This window comes from Quercus suber, unplaced genomic scaffold (assembly GCF_002906115.3).
Source record: "Quercus suber isolate HL8 unplaced genomic scaffold, Cork oak 2.0 scaffold_16, whole genome shotgun sequence".
Taxonomy (NCBI): Eukaryota; Viridiplantae; Streptophyta; class Magnoliopsida; order Fagales; family Fagaceae; genus Quercus; species Quercus suber.
In genome coordinates this window covers 1,612,154-1,636,660 of record NW_027069481.1, presented here as the reverse complement: position 1 = coordinate 1,636,660, position 24,507 = coordinate 1,612,154, and the positions used below count along the sequence as shown (strand labels likewise).

At 35.0% G+C, this 24,507-nt stretch overlaps 1 protein-coding gene across 3 annotated transcripts; it reads left to right on the top strand.

The window, feature by feature from the left end:
- The first annotated feature begins 593 nt into the window (after window positions 1-593).
- On the top strand, window positions 594-15,959 carry LOC111993036 (kinesin-like protein KIN-6). 3 transcript variants are annotated; one of them, XM_024024885.2, is made up of 23 exons: window positions 594-1,216; window positions 1,334-1,530; window positions 1,805-1,928; window positions 2,078-2,172; window positions 3,622-3,745; window positions 4,572-4,637; window positions 4,844-4,906; window positions 5,097-5,147; window positions 5,344-5,426; window positions 5,525-5,639; window positions 7,664-7,709; window positions 7,817-7,983; window positions 8,158-8,364; window positions 8,588-8,689; window positions 8,850-8,924; window positions 9,011-9,085; window positions 9,196-9,295; window positions 9,849-9,940; window positions 12,315-12,448; window positions 12,711-12,789; window positions 14,299-14,447; window positions 14,635-14,713; window positions 15,357-15,959. In XM_024024885.2, exons 1-23 carry the CDS (start codon window positions 668-670, stop codon window positions 15,450-15,452), a joined length of 2,868 nt encoding a protein of 955 aa, XP_023880653.1. In that variant the 5' UTR covers window positions 594-667; the 3' UTR covers window positions 15,453-15,959. The 3 variants fall into 3 exon arrangements, with proteins under 3 accessions (XP_023880653.1, XP_023880652.1, XP_023880654.1); XM_024024884.2 differs by having other exon boundaries at window positions 7,793-7,983; XM_024024886.2 differs by having other exon boundaries at window positions 595-1,216; window positions 7,829-7,983.
- Window positions 15,960-24,507: the final 8,548 nt, after the last annotated feature.

Here is a 24,507-nt window from a genome sequence, read left to right as displayed (position 1 = left end):
CTCCAAAACTTATCTTCCCCAGCATGGTTGTCTCTCACACGGCAAATGCTGGGTGGTCAAGCTCCAGACTCTCACGTCGCCTCCCAAGGAAGTTTGGCTCATCAGGAGACATCACTTGCTCATCATTATCGATCCTTGTCTTCAGTCCACCAACTCACAAGCCCTTCTGACTGATTGATTATCCTCGGGCATCTTGGCATCCTCAGGCATGGCCCACGACCCAATACTCCCACTCAGTTCCTTTATCCCCACAGATTTTATAAATCGTTGTAAATAATGAATTGAAGAAGATTTTAACAAACTGATTTAGAGGAAATTTTTTACATTGGTATAATAATAATAAATTTTTTATTATTTTCAAGAATTAGCATTCTCCTGAGTTTTTCTTTTCAGCCAAAAATAAATAAATAAATAAAAGCATTTTCTTGAGTTTTGACATTAGCCACACTAGTCAATTTCTTTTCGGACACGGTCCATAAGCAAACAAACTGGTCCACATTTACAACAGTACAAGCCCGTTAGCACTCTCATCGAATTCAAATTTAAAAAATCCCGTGTTTTTCCATTATTTTTACATTCAAAAAACACAAAACCCATTGTTTTTCCGCCAAAATATAAATAGAGGGAAGCGAGTGAAACCGAAGACCGAGAAGCAAAGAAAGCGAAAATGGAGATGAAAAGTCCTCCACCATGTCCAAGCACAGTGACTGTGCGTAGAAACCCTCACAGAAAAGCCAGAGCTACACCGGCCACAACCGCCACTCAAATTCCCAACGTTCCTCCATATTCTTCAACAGCCACAAGAGACATTCCCTCATTCCCAATTCACGATATTCTTGCAATCGAAGTCCCCCAAAACCCTAAACCACTAGAGGACCCTTCACCTTCACCTCCGAAAGGCCCAATTTCTGAGGATCTCAAAGTCTACCTCAGAATTCGGCCTCTTTTGCTGCCCAAGCCTTTGGGGCGAAATGCCACCGTTGGCGATCAAAACCCTAGGGCCAGAGCCAAGAACGCGTGGCCACAGAACCCAGCGAAGAAGAACGCTGCGATGGACAAGAGCGCGAAGACGAAGAAGACCGATGAAGTTTGTATTACAGTCAATGATTCTCACTCGGTGACGTTATCGCCGCCCTTGGCCCTAAAAGAGTCGAAGCGAATCAAGTCTGAGGTTTACGAAGGATTTTCCCATGTGTTTTCGATCGACTCGTCTCAGGTTTCTCTTTCTTTTCGCTTCTGTTTGGTTACCTAGAATATGCAAGAAAAGATAAACGTATATATTTTTTTCTCTGTAACTTAGTTTTTGGAATTTCTCGTTGAAATTGACAAATAGGGTGAAGTGTATGAGAGAATGGTGAGGCCTCTAGTGGAGGATTTTCTTAGGGGTAAAAGTGGAATGCTTGCTGCATTGGGACCAAGTGGTTCCGGCAAGACTCACACAGTTTTCGGAACTCCAAGGGAACCGGGTATGGTACCACTTGTGCTTCAACAGATTTTTAAACAGTCCGAGGGAAGTGGTTCAAAGTCGAGGTAACTAGCAATCTTGTAAAAATGTTCTAATTATTTGATGGATTTCTACATTCGATTTGAGAAATCTATGATTTTTTTTTTTAGTCCATTGAATTGTATTCATGTGGTTTTGCCGGAGAGACTTAACTGTAAATTAATTTAGGGAATAATAGCATTATTAGTACATTTGTCCTTCAATTGTTCAATTTAATGTTGTCTCCATGTGTTGTCTACATCTAGAGTCCTCTAGAATAAATTACCATATTTTTTATTATTCATGATGATATAATTTCAGGTCATTTTGTATTTCGATTTTTGAAATATATTCTGAACGGGGGAAAGGAGAGAAGGTATACGATTTGTCAGCTGGTGGAACTGAATTGAGCATGCAGCAATCAACTATAAAAGGGCTCCAAGAGGTTTGTAGCTGTTTCGGTATTATGCCGTCTTGTTTCATTGACTGATGTAGAGTCATGAACTCATGATGGATAATTACCTAAAATGTACATTGATGATGGGTATTAATCTTCAAATATGACGTGTTCATGTACTTGATTAATGTAAACAGGTTGCCATATCTGATGCTGGGCAGGCAGAATCATTAATAGCTTGTTCGATGCTAAAACGAGCCACGGGAATGACAAATGCAAACAGCCAGTCAAGGTGCATGGTGCAAGCAAAGACCATGGGGGGGGGGGGGGGGGGGGGTTTTCTCTTATTAGTACTATTGTTATTGAATTTGTAGTAACAGATAAAAAAAATTGGAAACAATTTTTGCGAGTTTTATATTGTTGTTTGGTGGGGTTGTGGGCTCACTCATCTTCCCCCTCTAAGCTCAACCGAAGTTTTGCCACTTGCTCTATGCAGTGGTAGCTCTTCATATTGATTAGTTTCTAGGTCTTTTATTGAAAGAACCTCAATTTTATTATTAAATGACTTGTTCTAGTATTAGTGAATTGGTTCAATTTTCCAGAAATTGTGTTTAAGGTATTTTAGGAAAGGAAAATGATTTTCAATTCTGTATAGAAAATTGGTTCACTGTTTCTGGAAGCTTGTTGAATGTATCTTGGGGAAGAAACTAGCTTGTCACTGTGTCTTTGACACTTGAAAACCATGTCATGGCAACTGATTTTCTATTTAAAAGGAAGATTTCAGATATCCTAGCTGATAATCATCTTATCTTCAAATTTTGGATTTTTAAGGAATGTAAACAATTGTATAAATGAGAAAGTGATGCAGTGTGTTCTTTTTAAGGAAAGTGACCCTTGATGTATGTTCATTTAGGTGGTTGTGTTGGTTGGTCTGATTTTATTATGCTTCATCTTTAGAGTCTGGATGTGTAACTTTTAAAGCTTGAACATCATGTTCATCCAAAAGGTTTACCAGCTGAAGCCTAAAGTGGTTTCACAAAGTGATTTCCTTATAACTCATTGAATTTGATAAGAAGCTTCAAATAGGAATTTATTCTTCATGAATTATCATTTTATGACTTACAATAAGTTGAGCAATAATCATCATCTTGTCAACAACTATGTGATTGGTAGGTCAACTTGACCATCAATATTGGATCATGCTTAAAACCAATTAATTGAAGAATTAGTTGATTTTCTCTTTTTGTTGTTTCCTTTTCTCCTTTTGGACTTGTTTTTTGAGGATTGGATTTGTAACTTATGTGAATGCCCGTTTGGAATTTTCTTTTGGATTGCTGTAGGAAGTAAAGCTTAAGTTGAAAATATCTTTAGTATTTTGAGTGTTTGACAAATTACAGTGAATAGGGTTTTAAATTTCAGGATTTATAAAGCATGAACAGTGAATTGTAGAGCTTTCTTAAATGCTCCAAATTTCAGTGTTAGCCTTAAGGTTGTTTTTAACCTCTAAAAGTTGTAGTGGGTTTCCCATCCCCCTCATCTCCTCTTTCCCCAAAAAGAACTTTGGAGCTCTTAAAGCAGGTTTTATGGTTGGTGATTATATTACTAATTTAATTTAATTTTGTTTACTTGATTATGGTGACTATATTACTAATTTAATTTATGGAATATGGATATGTTAACTTGATAGATATGATTTTGTCTGACTATCATGTTTATTTATTTTTCTTTTACATGCTTGTAGCCGGTCGCAGTGCATCATTAATATTAGCAGTGTTGTTAACAAGGCTGATGAAGTTGATAACAATGCTGTCCTAACTATTGTTGACCTTGCTGGGGCTGAAAGAGAAAAAAGGACTGGGAATCAGGTTCTTTACCTTTGAAATAAGCTGCTCTGTCCTTATAAAACTGGTATTATCAGGTTTTATGCACCCTAGGGGATGATGATACTTGCATATATGATTATCTAGATGACTGCTCTCCTAGAACTTTGATAATTTGTGCAGTTTCAAAATAATATGGGATAATATCTAGAGCAATGCTAGTGACAAAATTTTTCAAAACTTTCTAAGGTTGCAAGTTGTAATCAAAGCAACAGTACTTTCACATGGGTCAACTACTAACACCACTTTTATCATGCGCTAATCACATTAGCAGTTATGAAAAATTTTGTATCACTAGATTTATTGTTAATGTTTATGACTTGAAGCTCAGAACGTGCTCTATACTTTTTAAGATATTAAAAATTATAGTTTTTTGGAGCTAGACTGAAGTTTTAATTTGGGATTTAGGTCTACATTTCAATCATGTTGGATGCAAAATGTCTTAGGGATGTTCTCAACATAACAAATATTGAAGCATTGGAACTCTAGGGAATTATTGGAATTGCATTCTCCCCCTCTTTTCTCAATTCTTGTACATTCATGAGTTTAACAGTATGCAAACTTGAACTTTAATATAATTTGGAAATAACTCACTTAGGGTATGATTTTTAGGTCGGGTCATATCACTTTATCTTAAGCGGTGAAGGAAAATGTCATGTGTTTGATGTTGTAACCTTGGCCGTGATTTTTTTTTTTTTATATAATTTTTTCATTGATAAGTTACACATATACCAAGGTCTTGAATCCACAACCTCACCCTTCACCTCGGTCATGCATATGCGGATCTTAACTTTAGTCTATCAATTTGCAGGGAGCAAGATTGCTTGAAAGCAATTTCATTAACAACACATCAATGGTCTTTGGCCTGTGCTTAAGAGTATGTATCCTCAATTTGGTTTCATGGATATCACCTAAACATCCATGCTATGGTGTTGATAATTATCTTTTGTTACTGTTTGTATATTTGCTTAACATCTACTTGTTAGTTGTTTTGCTTTATTATTTAGGACTTTTTGTCCTATGCTTTACCACTCTCTCCCTCCCTCCCTGTGCATGTAATATATTTCTTTTCTTGATTTTTAGTCATTGCTGGAGCATCAAAAGAACCCGAAGAAACCACTGCAGAAACATTTCCAAAACTCCTTGGTAATGTTTCTTTGAATGATTTCATATGTTAATATCATTGATGGATATTAGATTACAACCGCCCAAAACCTCTCCTCAAGGGATGGCTCACTTTTTGATTCTTTTTTGGCAAGGAATTAATGCTACACATTGTTTTTTAGTCGGCCTTTTTTGCTTGACATCTTTAACATAGTTACTCTGTATCAAACAGTTGACCAAATACCTGAGAGATTATTTGGAAGGCAAGAAGCGGATGACATTGGTATGGAGACTTTGATTTCCAAAATTTTAATTTAATAATGCTGCAAATGCAATTTAAAACTATGGACAGTGATGCTCTCTGTTTGATCGGATCTTCTATGGCTAATTAGTAATCTTAAATAAGTTCTCCCTTCCTTTTTCTTTTATCAACTTCTAAAAAATCTAATGCATTTTTTATTTATTTGTTGTGTTTACAGATTTTAACTGTCAAAGAAGGAGCAGAAGACTATCTTGATACATCCTACCTTTTAAAACAAGCTTCACCTTATACGAAAATCAAGTAAAATAAATATATGAATACGTGTATATATATTTTCCAACAAAATATATTTCTAGTTTCTTATTTTAATGACTTGTTTTTCGTGTTTACACTTTTAGGTTCAATAATATTGAGGAGTCTTCCATGATGAATGGTAACAAGAGGCATTTCCAAGCATTTTCTAGAGTTGGGCAGCCCAAAAGAATGAAACTTAGTGGCCTTGATGCTCATGTGGTATTTCTTTCTTTCCTTTTAGAGTGCTAAATATTTCCGTTTAAGAGGTTTTTTTTTTTTTTAAAGGATTCTTTGTGTACTACTTTTATCAATTACTATTTTCCCCCACCCCCATATTTGGTAGCCTTTGATGAAATTTCTTAAGTCTGTTTCTTTTCGTGGTGTTTGTAATATGAAAATTAGGTATGGGGCTTGGATGGCTTCCAAGTGTGATGAGTATGGTTTTAAAGTTCAGGCTTCTCTTTTGATTACATTTATGTTGCCATTACCTAGAATATCATGGAATACATTGATCCTTGGATGTTGTAAAATAGCCATATGTTATATGATTTGAGTAGGTTATCCTGGTTTGTTGTTGACATTTAATGCTATTACATTGTAAAACATAAGGTTAAGTAGTGTTTATCTTATTGTTATTTGTGTACATTTCAAAGATTTCATTTTTTACTGTTATAATGCTGAGTTGTGACCATTCTTGCCAAGCTGAATTTCTCTCTGACCATGTATTCTTACAATTTGGTAGCAGTTTCTCTCTTGAATTTACAATGGATTTCATTGTGTATCTATAAATAAATAAAAAGGAATGATATGTAGTACTCTTCCCCAAGTGAAAATTGGTGCTGACACTTGACACAACTCAATTAGGACTTGTTGTCTACCGATGTTTGACACTTGTTTAAGCACTAATGAAATAAATCATCTACATTACCCTAAAAATGAATTTATGGATGTTATATGTTTTTCATGTTCTCCTTAAAATATTCATTATTTATATGAATTTTCAATTATCTATGGTTTCACATGCATATAAACGTTCAAACATGCTTAAACATGGATATTTAACATTGCAAGAAATATATATTTCCAAGCACAATGTAACTTGTTAGTTTATAGAAATTGGCAAATTCCATGTAACAAACATAGCATCAAAGAGGTTTGTAATCTAATGTAATTAAGTTTGGTTGGGTGTTAAAAAGCCTGTGAAGAGTTAATCTGAAGAAAAGGAAATTCATTCAAATGAAACTCAGACTCGCTCAAGCCTCAAGTGGAACAATTAGAAGTCAGATTTTGCAAGACACTTGCTGGACTCTAACTCGAGCAAGATTCTGCTAGAAGTTTGATTTCTCCAAACCTAAATGCACTGATATAAGACGCTCTTAACTCTTAAGCACAATTTTCTCGAGAGAAAGTTTTCGTTCTTGGAGATATACCAAGCCAATCTAGAAAACCTTCCTCTTGAGCCTTAAATAGAAAAATTCATCCTTGTGCTTTGACCCTTTACAGTGAACAATTGAGTGATTATTTCACCTTGAGCCCTAAGCCGTTCTTGAAACCACTGAGGTTGTTTCTTCAACAGTGGGTTGTTATTGCTGAGTTCCGGGTTGCGGACGAGGTTTGTTTGTGGAGAAGATTCACTTAGGAAGATTCCAGAGGTTTTGGAGCCACTATGGACGGAAGGCAAATGGGGTGTTTGTAGAGGTTAGAATAGAGTGTTTAGCTGTGCAAAGGTTTTGTAAGTTGACCATTTGTAACTGATTTACTTATAGTAAATTTCTACATGATTGGATCCCCAGAATGGTTTTTTAATAGAAGAGGTTCTTCGTTGGTTTTCTAGTTCACCACCATAATATCTGTGCCTTTTACTGCTTTAATTATTATTACTTTGATTTGGTGATTGATTGATGGGGTTGAATTATTATTTTGGAATATATGTGTGAAACAACTTGTTGAAGTGATCCAATTAATCTGCTGCCTAAATATTTTGAGGTGTAAATAAGATTTTTCATAACCCTTAGGAGTTTCTGAGCAGCATCCCATATCTTTTTTGAAGCTTAAAACTTGTGTCTTGGTCCACTGCATGGCCGAAAATTGATTGCCTTGTTCATCCTATGTGCTGTTGGATTTGATTCCTGAGAATTTTAATTTGATCAAGCTGTTTATCATATGTTGCAGGATTTTGTTTTCCATATTCCTTGGATTTTAGGTTTAATTTTATCATTTGTTGTATGTTGGTTTGATTTCAGTTTGAAGGACAGATCATAGTAGATGAGCACAGACTTTTGGAGGAAGGTTGTTTAAAATGCATTTCTTTTATGGTTCTATATTTTTCTGTTAGTCATTCACAATTGTTGAGCCTTGTCCTGCTTAGTCAGGTTTATCTCTAAAGCATCTGACAGATATGCTTACAGAGGGCTCAACAATCAACAGATTGGATGCTAGTGAAAATGCAAGCACAAAATCGGACTCTGCGGATTTGGCAGAAAGAGAGAGAAACCATCAGATTATGGAAAATATTGCCAAAACTATGTGGATTTTCTTGAAGGATTATAAACAAAAACTCAAGGTATTAATTTGTGGATAGTAAGTTATGCTTAAACTTTGCAATTCACCCCTGCATTTCAAGTTTTGTTTTTGGTTTGTTTGTTTGTTTTTAAATAGTGCTTTGATATCTCTATCAATGCAATTTCAGTAGTAAACTAACTAGCGCCATCTATTCAACAACTCTGGTTCTAATCAGGTGGCCGAGAGTGAAATCAATAGTCTTAGAGAAAAACTTAGGACTGAAGAGACTCAAAACCTTGGCCTGAAGAAGGAGCTGGAGGATTTGAAGTCTTGCTGTACTTGTTCTAAGGGAAATCATGGGGAAACCTCCATAGTTGAAGTATGTACTAGTTCTGAGCCCAAAATAGGATTACAGGGATATGGATCTAGTAAAATCGATGAGGTTTGCATATAGCTTCTATCTCTGTCTCTCTCTGTCTCTCTCTCTCTCTCTCTCTCTCTCTCTGTCTCTGTTCTTGTTAATGGTGTTATTTAATTTTCTTCAGTATTTTTTCTTGGAGTTAGTACACTCTTGTTCTAGTTCACTTTCTCGTTTTATTTAAGATATCCAGGCACTTATGCTCTAAGAAAGTAATCACTATTCAAAGATTTTGGTAAATGTTCAGAAAGATGAGGACCTTCATTCTTCCAGCCTGAAGACGTCTTACTGCAACACCTTGGAAAAGTGGGACTCTTCTCCAAGACAGGAAAGAGATGCGTTCTCTCAGGTAAAAACAGCTTTGGTGTTGGTGCTATTGTCCCAGCCCTGATCTTTTGTGATGCCCAACTATATCATGGGGATCATGGTGTTAATTATAGCTACCTTTTGTTTTCTTTTAGTTTTTTGGGTGCTTTTGTCAATATAACGTATTTGAATTGTATTTAAAGGAAAATGGTGAATCTTTTTCTCTAAACATGAGTGGATTTGAAAGTGTTGAAAAGGAGCAAGAATCTTATTCCACTGTAAGGAAGCGTCACCTTATTTTTCAGTGGTGTATTCATATAAGGAAGTGTCTCCATAGAGTGAAAAGTTTCTTTCAAATTGTCAGGTGAGTAATACCGAGGTCAAATTCGTAAATGCTTCATGTCTTCATGTTGAAAACTCCAACCAGCAGAATTGTCAGGTATGAGTGTTGGACATGTCTTATATCAGTATAGGAAGATTATGATATTTATTCTTATCCATGTTGAGAATAGCTGGGGATATAATGTAGTTTTGATAATGTGTACTCAGATTGGGGATATCTTTTCTGGGAATGGGCACAACACAGAGGATTTAAATGATTCTAAATATTTGGCAATCAAGGATAATTTTTCCGATGCTGATATACCAGGTTTGATTCAAAAAGTTTTTTCTAGTTTGCGTATTATGCATTTATGCAATTTTGACGGCTTATTATATGATATAGGAACATTTAGAATCTGGGTTATTGGATGCCCAGCTTCTTTTGAAATGTGGCTAATTTATAGAATCTGGATACCCAATTTGTCCTGCCAAGAATTTGTATTTTCTTGAAACAATGTGATTGGTTGAAAACATGTTCTCATGGCATATCAAATCTATTAAACTTATTTATTATTTAAAATTACTTAGTCATCTGCATATTGATCGCCTATCTTATTTTTATTAGCTCCAAAATTGGTAGACGCAGATCTTATGATCAGTAGTTATCTGATTTGTGCATGTGAAATAGTTGATGTGCTTGTTTACTGGGTAGCTCAGTCATGTTGAAAGGGACTTGGATCTCAATATCATGATCTGGGATCAATGTCCAGTAAGGAACTTGAATACCATTTCTTGGTGAGGCATTGATGTCATGCTTCCTTACCTACTAGTGTACTTTTTGTCTTGGTTTTTTCTGTAAGTAACAAGTTCAAGGATTTCAGAGTTTGGTATCAGCTATTCACAGTCACATGCCATGGTTAGAAGTGACAGCTGTTCATCAGTAGAGCTGGACCAATATCTCACCGAGGATGAGGTAAACTCTCTTTTATGTCCCTTTGAATTATAATGTGCATTTTGCCTCCGTAATATTTTTAAATGTCTTTTTTTTTTTGGTTCTGTATTGACACTTAGGTTTGTCACATTTCTTCTAGTGGGTTATCCAGCAAAACACATGAACAACTGCTAATTTAGAGAAAATAACAGTACTAATTCTATGTGTGGCATATATTCAAATGTCGACTCTGCTCTTCTCATCAGGCTTTTAATCCAAATAGAATCATACATTGTGACTTTGAGGGACCTAATTCATGCTGTAAGAGCAAAGAACAATGATACCATGTTGGTTCTCTCATTTTCCTTGCCTTGTGCTCTTCCGTAAAATGGAGAGCTTTGAGCTTGTAGAAACTTGCATACCCCTTGGTCATTCAGCTGGTAGAAAATCACATCAAAATTCTCTAGATCTGATCACATGAAGTTGATGTACTTGTATTGTTAGAGAGAGAGAGAGAGAAATCCAAATATGAACCAGTGTCTGTCCATCTAATTAAATCGTTAATGGACTTCTGCCCATAGAACTAATGTAGAATTGTTATTAATGGATTATAGGCGAGCATTGTTTTTGTGCTAGTTTTTATTAATTGTTATGACTTATGAGAGAGCATTGTTTTTGTGCTAAACTGGCCTAGCGGTCCCGTTCATGATAAGGGGAACTCACGGTGGCTTTCCAAGCAAAATTGTTAGTCTAGAGTCTAGACAACTCTTTTTCTTTATAAAACAGATCAGCTATTTTGTTCTGGTTCATAATTTTGAGAAAGTCACCACCTGTAATATGTAATTATGTACATTTTAGTTGCTATTTAAAAAATAGTGAAATTTGAAAGCAGTTTGTTCAGGTTAACTTATATGTGACAATTATTAATACGGTGGATTAGATATTACGTAAAATTCAGCCTTTTCAGCCATGCAACCATTGCCACATGATACTCAAATCGTTCCATCCACTTCTTTAAAATATATCCCTTTGTTTTCATCTCCCACCCTATCGCCAGGCCTCTTTGTTGGTGTCAATTTTCTTGCACTTATATGCTTCTACCACTTTTTCTTAGGACAGGTTAATTAAAGGCAAAATTTAGCTACAAAATTGATTGTAGCCTTAGGTTACAAACTCACTCAATATCTTTTTATTGGAGGTGAATTTTGACAAATTCATCATTAGATTGCATCTTCCTCTTATATTCTCCATGTTTGCAAAATTTCAAGAAAATTAAAGATCAATAGATATGTCATCAATAAATTTTTAAATTGCAAGTTTTTGTAATTTAAAATTATGCATAAAATATAAGATAATAAATTATGTAGTAAATGATATCCGATTGACACAAAAATTGACATGCGCATTAAGAGCGTAAAGAACATGTAATTCAACGGTTAGATTTTCAAACTATGTAGTAATATTTATTTTATTAAGTGAGTTTGTAGCCTAAGACTACAACTGATTTTGTAGCTAAACTTTATCCGTTAATTAATCTAATTTTTATTTGTTCTCAAATTCTGAAAATATTTATTGTCCTCATCTCAATGTCTTTATTAGTGTGATTAGAATGCAATTGTATAATATCACTGTGGGGGCAATTTTTGCTTCAAAGGCTAAGGGCTAGAACATGTTGTAACCTTAAGCAAATTTTGTTATCCCACATAGGAAAGAAAGCCTCTCTCTTTGCACCTTATAGGGGATGAATCAATGGTTGAAGAGTACCATTAGTTTGGTTAGCCTTTTAATGTGGGGGCAATTTTTGCTTCAAAGGTCAAGGACTAGACCATGTTGTAACCTTAGGCAAATTTTGTTGTCCCACATAGGAAAGAAAGCCTCCCTCTTTGCACCTTATAAGGGATGAGCCAATAGTTGAAGAGTACCACTAGCTTGAACCTCTTCAACCATTGGCTCATCTCTTATAAGGTGCAAAGAGAGAGGCTTTTTTTCCTATGTGGGATAACAAAATTTGCTTAAGGTTACAACATGGTCTAGCCCTTGGCCTTTGAAGCAAAAATTGCCCCCACAATCACTGAATCACATTGCAATTTACACAGTGGTTGATGTGGGTATTTTGCAGCCTCGGTTATGCTCTAAACCATTAACAGCAGTTTTACAAGCTGGATGTTCAATCCTTTTTTAAGGCTATTTATATTTGGGATTCAGTTTATAAATCAATTCATATGCCCATCATGGATGTCAGCTTTCTGACATGGCTATCTCCTAAGGATTGAAATGCTGTATAACCTAGTGTTTACAGTTTCCCTTTCCATAGTTGTGAATTAAATCTCATTCCTGTTATCTATAGATGCATATAGCCTATAATGTAAATGCTGGTTTTATGGTTCTTTCATCTTTCCTTTTCTTCCTTTTTTAGGAATCTTCAGTTCTGCCAGCATCAACCAAGGAAGATGTTGCATTTACCCAAGGATGCAGCACCCCTGATGTGCCAGAGAGTGAATTAGTGCTTGATACTTCCTGTAGAGAGTTGAATTTTGAGAAGTTAAATAGGTCAGTGGGTGTGTTGTTTCATTTTCAAAGTGTTTATTTGCACACTTATAGGTCTTGTTTGGATGATCCTATTTTAATTGGCTTTAAAATATAGTTCTGTAAAATAACATCTTTAAAAAAATACACATGAGCTAATGGTGAAAATAATCAGAGTTGAATCTCAATTTCATGACAGAATTTCTCTGGATGCTTCTATTTTTCATTTTTTTTTTTTTTTGGTGGGGGGTGGTTGAGTTCATATCTAATATGTTATAATAATCAGGAAACCTTTGCCCGCCTCATCAATATCAACAAGGGATTGCAGTGCATTGAATGTTGAGGATCAAATTAATAAACCATCGGTAAGTTGTCTGCATTTCCTCTATTCTTTGCATATACATTACTTTAGATTTTCCGAAGTCTTTTGAACTTTGAAAATGATGTGGTTCTCTCTGGAGTCTGGATTGATCATCTATATTAGTGCTGAATTCTTTTTTCCATCTTTTGTTGGGAATTTGGATTGAATGACATGTTAATTATGTAGGGTAATAGAGAGTGATTTTGGATAGGATACGATTGTGGAGAAGAACACATGTTGTTGACCCTGATTAGGCAGGCTATTGATAATCCATAGCCAATCCCAAAAGTTATGATACTACGACTTTGTTTTTGTTGTTGGGTATTTGGATCTTGTCAAGTTATCAACCACACTCAATTTTTTTGCCAATTCAGTGGTAACCCAGCCACCAACAATAAGCACAAAAGTTTATTTATCTAGAGTTTATTTAGGGGTTTAAGGCTGTGTTTGTTTTGGTGGTAAATGATTTCAGGAAATCATTTACCACCTCAGCCCACTGTTTGGAAGACAAGGAAAATAACATTTTCCGGAAAATAAGCTTCAGTTGACCAAAATTTTCACCGTTGACCCGGAAATGATTTTACGGTTTTAATTTCACTTCAAATCATTTCCGGAAAAGAGAGAACCAGAGGGAGAACGAACCACCAGCGAGAGAGAGAGAGAGCGAGAGAGAGAACGAACCACCCCGAGCTCCGATCCACCACCACAGCCCATCGTCGGAGTCCACGATCTTCGACTTTGCCGGCGCCACGAACGGACGAACCCACGAACCGACGAACCCACGATCTTCGACTTTGCCGGCGGCGCGAACCCACAATCTTCGACTTCGCCTTCGCGCCACAAACTGATCTTCCACTTCACCGGCGAACCCAGAGCCCAGATTACCACCGAAGACCGATCCAACGAAGATCGCACCCCACCGATGAACCCACGAGGCTTCGACCTTCGACCTTCGAACCATTGCCTTCGACGACCCAGCCCTTCGACCCGGAGCTCGTCGTCGACCCAAACCCAGACGGCGACCCATCGCTCTCTTCCTCGATCTCGTCAACGACTCAGTTTTTTTTTTTAAGTTTGATTGTTGTTGTCGTTGTTGTTATGTTGTTGTTGCCGGAATTTGTTGTTGAATGGTTACGAAAATAGCATTTTCCTAATACAACCAAACACATAAAAATATTTTCCACAACAATTTTCATAATACAACCAAACACTTAAAAATATTTTCCTTTTCCGGAAAATAGCATTTCCGGAAAATAGGTATTTTCCAGAAAATATTTTACGGGAACCAAACGGACCCTAAAGTGATGAAAGCTAACTTTTGAAGAATTGAAGGATATCATGATCTGTCAAAGAAGATTCTCAAAAAAAAAAAAAAAATGATCTGTCAAAGAATAATTGAGTTCTAACTTCCTTCTCATTTCTTTTTAATGAAACTTTTTATTTTTTGGGAAATATTTAATTTACAAATTGCTTCTGTTTTCTTTTCTTTTTTCTTGTTCTGTGTCCATTGTAGGAATTTTTGGATTTACCTCAATCAAAGAAGGATGTTACATCTACGAAGGAAAGCGACGTTGATGTGTCCATTACAAAAGAAAGTGACGTTGATGTGCCAGAAATTAAAACAAGAATTGATACTTCCTGTAAACCAGAGAAACCTAAAAGGTGAGTGGGTTGCATTCATCATTAAACATGTGGTACTAACAAAAAATGGTTGACTGTCATGAATTGCTTATTATTGTCAGTCTTGCTTTGGATCTGACAAATCATTAATTTTTTCCCCCCAAGATCGATCTGTATTAGCTTTTGTTCCTAATTCTTTTTATCTTTTTATTTTTTTGGTCCAAATTAGGAGACTTTTGCCTGCTTCATCCATATTGCTGAGGGATTACAGTACTTTGGATGTTGAGGACGATGTTGAGAAACCTAAGGTAAGTTTGATATTGTCCCTTATTGTTTGTTTGCTACTCCGATGCGACCAGAAAGTGTAGAGTCACAGTGACAAGTCATGTTTGCTCCACAATTTAAAGAGTTGGAATTAGAACCAATGTAGTAGGGAAACTCTTCATAAGGTGGAAATCGCATTCCTTCTAAAAATAAGTCAGTTTGGTCATTCCTTTTAAAACTGTTCTAATAGTATTCTTTGATGAGTATTATTATTTTATTAAATAAAAATCTTTAAATAGTTTATTTGTTAATAGATTTGGACAGAATGACACACCCACACACACATAATATATATATATATATATATTATCATGAGATGGACCAAAGGATCATATTGACTCATGCCTAAATTGAGCAAAAAAATTAAATCTTGAAGATTAATTTGACAATTTAGTGAAGGGTTATTTTAGTGAGTGTCTTTAAGACAATTATTAATAAACCATTTTATGAAAGTTTTGATTACTTTTATAAGAAATATAAAAACCGTCAAAAATATATTAATTACTTTTGTCTTTCCTTATAAAAAGTTTCTAAAAATATTTCCTAAATCAATATTCTTAGGGCATCTGTTAACTTGCTCTTAGTGTTTCTGAAAACGTTCTTAGATTTATAAGAATTAATTTGCAGGGAAACAGAACTGGAGGTAAATTGGCTGCGGATGAAAGAAAAAGAACTCAAGAGAGCTCTCTCCTGCGCTTACTTAAGAGCAACCTTCGCCTCTAACATGGCAACCCTTTAATCCTAGAGGGAGAAACAAAAAAAGGCCTTTTTGGGCTGGAAAAGGCGGCCTTTTTCTTTCTGCTGGGACGGTACATAGGTGGGGCATTTTGTGTTCTATTCTCTTTGTGCTTTAAGCTGATCGTAGAAAATTGGGCCTTGTTGTAGTTTAGGTTAAATTGTTTGTGCTTGCATCCACCCTTTTTTCAGGCCCAAAAAAAAAAAAAAGCTGCAAAAGTTAAGAAATCATTTCAAGGCAAATGATTCATATATGTGATTTCTATTAAATAAAGAAAAATTCATATATGTGGAAATTATGCCACGTGTGCTGGTCCTATGGTGCCTGTGTGGTCCATGGGCCACTTGATATTTACTTATTTAGCGAGGTCACCATCCTAATGCTCTTTCTATAAGACTTTATCATTCTAAATTAGCCATAATGGTTAGGACTTTGGGCTAATGAAAGAAATTAAGACTTCTTTCAAGGTCTTAATCCCCACTGACTAGCTCAAACTTTTTGTTCTTATCCTTTTTTTCCCCTCTTAATGATTAACTTTGGGAGGTCTTGTCACAACTCACAATACTGTGAGATTCATTGATACCCTTCCCTATCCGAAAAAATTTCCTATTATTCATGGTAGTACTGTATGCTATTTTTTTTTAATTATTATTTTTATATCGAATGATTTCCATATTTTATTAAATTCAGGGATTAAAAAAAAGGTTTAATAAATAATCAATTATATAAGCTTAGAACAGAATTATTGTTAGCTACCTGAAATGATTAAAAAAAATATATTAAAAAAGATGTTCTAGCTCAACATGTTTTCGTCGATATGGGTAAGAGGAAAACACAATCTCTGTTTTTATTTTTGCTTAAAAATATATAATAGAACATGATTTATATATGTTGTCAAAGAGTTTGACAATAGAATTTCGTATTGCCAAAGAGTTTAACTATGCAAAGATGCAGTTACTACCTGATTAAAATAGAATGTGATTTGTTTATGTTGTCTGACAATAGAATTTCGTATTGCCGAAGAGTTGAACTATGCAGAAAATGCGGTTACTACCCGATTGAATTGATTGAGTCACCTAGGAACCTTGTTTATATCTTTTAAAATTTACTAAGGTTCTTTATAAACGTATATGCCAAAAATACATATTTCTTCTGCAATAATTTGTTGATAGCACTAAAAATATATATTTCTTCTGCAATAATGCTAAGGAGTTTTTTTTTTTTGGTGGACATTAGTTATATATATTACATAATTAAATAAACCTACCTCCCTCCCCATATTGGGACTACTTAAACTTGGGTTCTCAAATCTCTTAAGCCCTTAAAGTTTGGGGAAGTATCAACTCAGCCTAACATGGGCAATGGTAAAGCTGACTTTATTTAATAAATATAAAAATAAACAAAATCATTGTGTGAAGTCACACAACTCTTTTAAAATCTATTGAGATGATACGTTGTAATTCGTAATTAGTATATAACACAAATAGTGTTAATAACGAAACTATGTAAAAATGATTTTATACTTGTAGGGTCAGTTTTTGCAGCCCAAGTCCAAAAAGGTATGGGTCCTTGGCCCACCGAGCCCAAAACAATAAATTTTGTAGAGAGTGGGTGAAAGAGCTAGGCTAATAATGAAAATAACAATATCAAACAGCGATGCGAATGGGAAGATTTGGATTAACGTGCTCTCGGACTAATATGAATACTCCGTCCGAAGAGATGTATTTCATTGATCATATAAGGTTACAATTCCTGGGGCTACAACCATCTCATATATCCTTTTCCTCTCCTATTTTTCGATCTCCCTCTATCAGAGGTACCCTTCCCTTATATAGCATTGCCTTCTTACATCTCCTCATGCGAATGGGAAGATTTGGATTAATGTGCTCTCGGACTAATATGAATACTCCGTCCGAAGAGATGTTTTTCATTGATCATATAAGGTTACAATTCCTGGGGCTACAACCATCTCATATATCCTTTTCCTCTCCTTTCTTTTCCATCCCCCTCTATTAGAGGTACCCTTCCCTTATATAGTATTGCCTTCTTACATCTCCTCCGTCCACTTGTTCATCATCCAGGCACCCACTTGAGTACATGTCCCATCACCCCACTTTTAGCCTTATGTGAGTGGCGGTAGCTGAGAAAGCACTGTTCAGGGGTCCTATTCACATAAATGCGGCCAGGAAGTTAGGTGCAGTGCATTAAATGTAGTGGTTGGAGTATGCCTCCTTTATATTTCTCTGTTGCCGTTATCTTTATGTGTGTCCGAGGTTCCTCTCCCTCTTGACACTTGTCAAATAGATCAGTTGAACCTCCCATACTCGTGTTTGATCAAACCTCTTCGGATCCGAGGACGCATGACTACTCGGACATATGAGCATCTCCTCGGATGGTATACGTGCTCATCTCCAGGCATCCCCCATTGGCGTGGGCACCCGACTGAAGGCCCCATCTCCTCGGATGAAGAGTGTTCTTCATTCAGGGCCTTGGGCCCAATAAGTTGGGCTGGGTTTTTCTCCCCCCACAAATACTATGTTACAATAAATGCATTATGAGGTTTTCCTAAATGGATTAATCTTAGGTTAGCCATAGAAGAAGTCTTTTATTTTTTGATTGAGAAATAGGCTTGAGTAGCCAAATTTATTTAATAGCTAAAAAATTAGAAACAAACACCTTATAAATGTTAGGAGGAACAGACTCCATTCAGACTAAAATAGGAAAACAAAATCTTGTTGCTCTCTTGGCTAAAACATGTACCAAAACATTGCCTTGCCAAAGTATATGGGACAGAGAATAGTTCTGAAGAGAACTAGTTGAAGACAAAATGTCTTTTATCAGATGATCACAAGTAGGATGGGAGAAACATCTACTCCTGACGGTAGAAATGGAGATCTCTGAATCACCATTGAACACTGAACTATGCAAATCTTGATAGGCCAAAAATGTATTGACCCTTTGCGATAAATTTACAAATTGATTTAACTAAGTTAATTAGTTAATTCAATTATCATGCAAAATGTGTGGCAGCACAAACAAATCATCAATGAACTAAATGCAGCGGAAATTCAAATGACACGGTGATTTGTTTACTAATGAGGAAAACCTACACGACAAAAATCTCACTGGGTGATTTTAAGGTCACTATTCCTGAGAATTCACTGTTATCAAAACAAGCGGTTACAAGTAAAGGAACCTCAGTACTTTATACTAACTTGCAATTGAACCCTTACCCCAATACCTAATTGGACTTGTTCTGTAGTAACAATCTTTCCATTTTCAATGCACGACTCTTAGTACGTGACTAACCAATAGATACGCGGATCCTAGTATGCGACTTAATCACCAACTTAAGAAAGATGTTGGCTACAAAGTTCTTTAGTTTATCATACAATGAAGATCACGAATCTCGTTGGTTACAAAACCCTACTGTGAATAAATGCAGCAGCTTCTTCAAGAGAAAGATGAACTAGGGCAAATTTTGTCTTCAGTCACAATTTGCGTGAACAAAACTTTGCTTCACACTTACGCAACTTTGTACGGCCTTTAAAATAATCCTTATATATGTTTAGGGTTGTGAGAAAAGAAAGTTCAAACATATACACATGGATTGGATGAAAATCAGAACTGAAAATCTATTTTTCATAAACTTTGGTAGATAGCTTATCTATCAAGCTAGCTGTAGAGCACCGAGTTTTAGCAGTTTTTAAATCTCGATAGATACTAGTTGTCGATATTTAAAATCCAGCACATTTTCCCTTGTTTCTTAGATAGACTTGCATGACTTTAACACTTGAACTTGAAACCTTGTTCCTTGAAGTATTAAACACATTCTAGATCTACACAATTACAAGTAAAGTGCGTTTTATTAAAAAATTAGCTAATTATATAAAATTATGACATATATTCTTAACATGATTTACCTATGTTCTAACAAATCTAATTTCTAAACAAACTGAATAGCCCTTCTTGCCGCAATGGTTTCAAGAGCGACCATAAAAGGGGAGATAGGGATAATCGCATTAGATAAAGCTGCTACACTTCTCCTAAATAATTACGAACCATGACCCCGATGCCGGTTGCATTTAAATCTTCAAAAACTGCACCAAGTCTAGGTGTGTATAGGTTAGAATGTGCAGGATTAATCTTAGGTTAGCCATAGAAGAAGTCTAGGTGTGTACAGGTTAGAATGTGCAGTTGAAGCGCAATAATACAAGTTGGACGTACATATTACATTAAATTTGACTCATTTCTAACCAAGTGAATACATCCTCTAACAGTAGATTAAGACTATGATAGAAGCTACTAGCCTACTAGCTAGAATACTCTAAAAAACTCAAATTAATAGAAAATTATTGTGCCGTAAAAAGTCTTCTAATATATATATTTTTAAATGTGCCGTAAATTGTAAGTAAAGCAGAACTATTGAAATAAATTAGAGAGAAGAAAGGGTAAATAGGTGTAATTGTTCAGTTTCAGTCGAGTTGAAGTGCTTTTTTTTTTTTTGGCTGGGCTGAAATTTTCGGTTTTGCCAAATTTAGTATCCACATCGAATTGTAAGAGAGGAACACCGAACCAAACTGATTGGATTTCAATCGGTTCAGTTTGGTCAGCTTTCAGTTTTTTCTAATTTCTTAGAAACCAAAAAGAATGAAGAAAAGAAAACCTATTTCTATTTGTTTTTCCACATTTTCTTAGCACCCAAACACCAAGCACCAAGCAAGTACAACAAAAATATATCATGTATTTCAGCAAATAAACAACACAAAAATCAGACAAACATATGTCCTTTATTCCACGGATGCTATGGTAACATGTTACAAGTAGAGACTTGGACAAACAATAATTTGGATATTTATCAGCTTTACTGTCTATTCATTTTTAAAACTAATGCATCATTATATGCTTAAATAGCAAGATATTGGTTACCATTTTCATGTTAATCAACCTTAAATACATATTTCCATAAATGAGTAATAATACTCCTTAAGTTGCACTTGTCTTTTCTACCATTTTTTGGTTGGCTAAAAATATGTGCTTATTAGTTATACATCGACAGAAACTACATCCTTAAAGATAAAGTTTAGCTATAAAATTGGTTGTAACCTAAAATTATAACCTCATTCAATATCTTTTTATTGGAGGTAAATTTTGACAAATTTACCACTGGATTACATCTTCTTATGTATTCTATTCTTGTAAAATTTCTAGAAAATTAAATATCAATAGCTATGTCATCAATAAATTTTTTAAATTGTAAGTTTTTGTAGTATAAAATTATGCACAAAATATAAGCTTATAGATCATATAGTAAATGATATCCGATTTACACAAAATTTGACATGTGTATGAAGAACGTAAAGAACATGCAATTCAACTGTTAAATTTTTAAAATATGTAATAATGTTAATTTTATTGAGTAAGCTACAACAAATTTTGTAACTAAACTTTGTCCCATCCTTAAATACATTAATTTATTTCCATTTAAAACAATTATTTAATGCATTTTCAACCAAAAAAAACAAAATCCTTGTATAATTATATATTCTTTGGTCCGTTCACCGTTATAATGCTTTATAAGATGAGACAAACATCATAAACCAAAATTTTATTATCCGTTTGGGGATTTTAAAAGTTTTCCTCATCCGGAACTCGTCCTTCCATGATCTATAAAAAGCAAGAAAACAAACTTCTCTCTCTTTTCCAAGCCTTCCAATGAGCAATCTTTCAAGTAAGCCATGATCTCCTTGAAACCACTGGAAAAATAATTTCAAAGGAAATACTATTCAAAGGATGATACTTAAAAAAAAAAAAAAAGTTTTTAGATAACCGTGTTTGGAAATACTATTCAAAATGCACCTAATACCAATTTTTGGAAAACCATAAATTTAGATTAATTTATGTCAAAAGAATAAGTAGTCTTTGTTTACTAATTACCAATATTAATTTCTTTTATACATACATTATTCGTATGTGGTTTCCTTTAGATGACGATGATGGTATTGTGGTTAATATATTTACCCAACAAATTAGTTGCTTTATTAATTTATTTATATAAAAGCAGAGAAAAATTGTATTTGATGTATACAAGATGTTTGATAAAATTGTTGAATTGTTTTTATTCTTTATTTATTGATTTATTCTAGAAATCCTATTACATGAAGTGTGATTAGGAGGAAGAGAGATGAGAAGAGTAATGTTGATGGTGATAGAGTAAGCACAAAAAGAAGACATCAAATTAATCAGCAATTCAAGTTAGATTTGACAAGAAAGAAAGCAAGTCTCCAAGTGATCACATGATATGTGGTTTTCAAACCCAAGAAAAATTAAAATGTTTCTATAGTTGTTTGGAATAAATGAATATCAATGTATCTTTTGGGAGATATTTTTGTAATAACTGGTTGAGTTGATTCTTTTAACATTCATTTGGTGACCATCAAACTATAAATTATTAATTTTTTAGAACTCAAAAGTAGAGAAAAAATTGTTTGCAACTTATTGCATAGAAAATTGTGGGGCTTGAGGACAGCCCACTTTGTGTCAGGCCCAAAGGCCCATGCCGAAGAGGTAGAAACGTCCGAAGACGAAAGTATGAAGCCCAGGTTCCCAAGAAATTTAGCTGAGGAGTCTTCGGCCAGTTGAGATCAAAGAAGGGAAGAGCAGCATGCTACCAAAGGCAACCTCTCGAAGCGCCTTAAGAAAGAGACAAGTGCATTGGGCTAGCCATGAAAGCATGGTGGAGGAGCAATTCTAGGCAGAACTGTCATCTTCACATTAAATGCCCACAACTAACATTCTGGTCGCATTAATGAGGAAATGACCCTTGAACAGTGTTGTCCAGGGCTCTGCATCTCACAGAAAGCTGAAGAAAGTGGCTGATGGGACAAGTACTCAAGTAGTAACTTGCATGATCAATAGATAGAGGGCCAAGATTAACTAAGAGGGAGTATATAATGTAAAGAAGTCCTCCCGAAAAGGCGGAGGCACTTAGAGGCACAAGATACTATAGTAATTGGTATCAACTGAGAGACCTGTGTAACCTGATATTGGAAAAAGCAATAAGAATTGCAAACCCTTCAGTTGGGGGCCGATGACAGACCTTCACACTTTAAATCCATTTCCTAGTTATTTAACCCACTTATAACTATGTTTAGTTGTTGTAATCCTCACTAAGGCTTAGTTCTTAAGCCCATCCTCTACAAATTCATTATATTGGATTAGTTGGGTTTGAGTTCATTCATCCAAAGAGCAGAAGTGCTCGAACCTAGTCCTTACAAAAATGATATTTGGATATCCTTCAAAAGTAGTGAAATTGAATTAAGCATGTTTACTAGACTTTGTTTGTTGTTTGATCAAGGACATAAAAGGTGGTAGAGCTGGGAGCGTACTCCAACTCTAAAAATGTATAATAGTCATTACTTTGGTCTAATATAGATTTTTATAATTTTGGTAGTATACATATATATATTTCTCACTACTCCTTTTTTTGTTACATCCATTTGTGATCAGGATTTTTAATGATTTCTTTGCAATACATAGTCTTATTAATTTAGTTTTCACTTTAACATTGGTGTGATGGACAAAAACTGGTCCCTGAGGAATCCCATAGATTACAATCGAAATGCCCTAATACACAATCAATTTATAAACACTCCACATTAGGAAGCTCAAATAGTTGATTTAATTGATAACATACACTACAACTTTTCCTCAAGGATTACCCCTCAGAAATTCTACTCTCTCTCTCTCTCTCTCTCTCTCTCTCTCTCTCTCTCTCTCTCTCTCTCTCTCTCTATACTATGTTACAATAAATGCATTATGAGGTTTTCCTAAATGGATTAATCTTAGGTTAGCCATAGAAGAAGTCTTTTATTTTTTGATTGAGAAATAGGCTTGAGTAGCCAAATTTATTTAATAGCTAAAAAATTAGAAACAAACACCTTATAAATGTTAGGAGGAACAGACTCCATTCAGACTAAAATAGGAAAACAAAATCTTGTTGCTCTCTTGGCTAAAACATGTACCAAAACATTGCCTTGCCAAAGTATATGGGACAGAGAATAGTTCTGAAGAGAACTAGTTGAAGACAAAATGTCTTTTATCAGATGATCACAAGTAGGATGGGAGAAACATCTACTCCTGACGGTAGAAATGGAGATCTCTGAATCACCATTGAACACTGAACTATGCAAATCTTGATAGGCCAAAAATGTATTGACCCTTTGCGATAAATTTACAAATTGATTTAACTAAGTTAATTAGTTAATTCAATTATCATGCAAAATGTGTGGCAGCACAAACAAATCATCAATGAACTAAATGCAGCGGAAATTCAAATGACACGGTGATTTGTTTACTAATGAGGAAAACCTACACGACAAAAATCTCACTGGTGATTTTAAGGTCACTATTCCTGAGAATTCACTGTTATCAAAACAAGCGGTTACAAGTAAAGGAACCTCAGTACTTTATACTAACTTGCAATTGAACCCTTACCCAATACCTAATTGGACTTGTTCTGTAGTAACAATCTTCCATTTTCAATGCACGACTCTTAGTACGTGACTAACCAATAGATACGCGGATCCTAGTATGCGACTTAATCACCAACTTAAGAAAGATGTTGGCTACAAAGTTCTTTAGTTTATCATACAATGAAGATCACGAATCTCGTTGGTTACAAAACCTACTGTGAATAAATGCAGCAGCTTCTTCAAGAGAAAGATGAACTAGGGCAAATTTTGTCTTCAGTCACAATTTGCGTGAACAAAACTTTGCTTCACACTTACGCAACTTTGTACGGCCTTTAAAATAATCCTTATATATGTTTAGGGTTGTGAGAAAAGAAAGTTCAAACATATACACATGGATTGGATGAAAATCAGAACTGAAAATCTATTTTTCATAAACTTTGGTAGATAGCTTATCTATCAAGCTAGCTGTAGAGCACCGAGTTTTAGCAGTTTTTAAATCTCGATAGATACTAGTTGTCGATATTTAAAATCCAGCACATTTTCCCTTGTTTCTTAGATAGACTTGCAT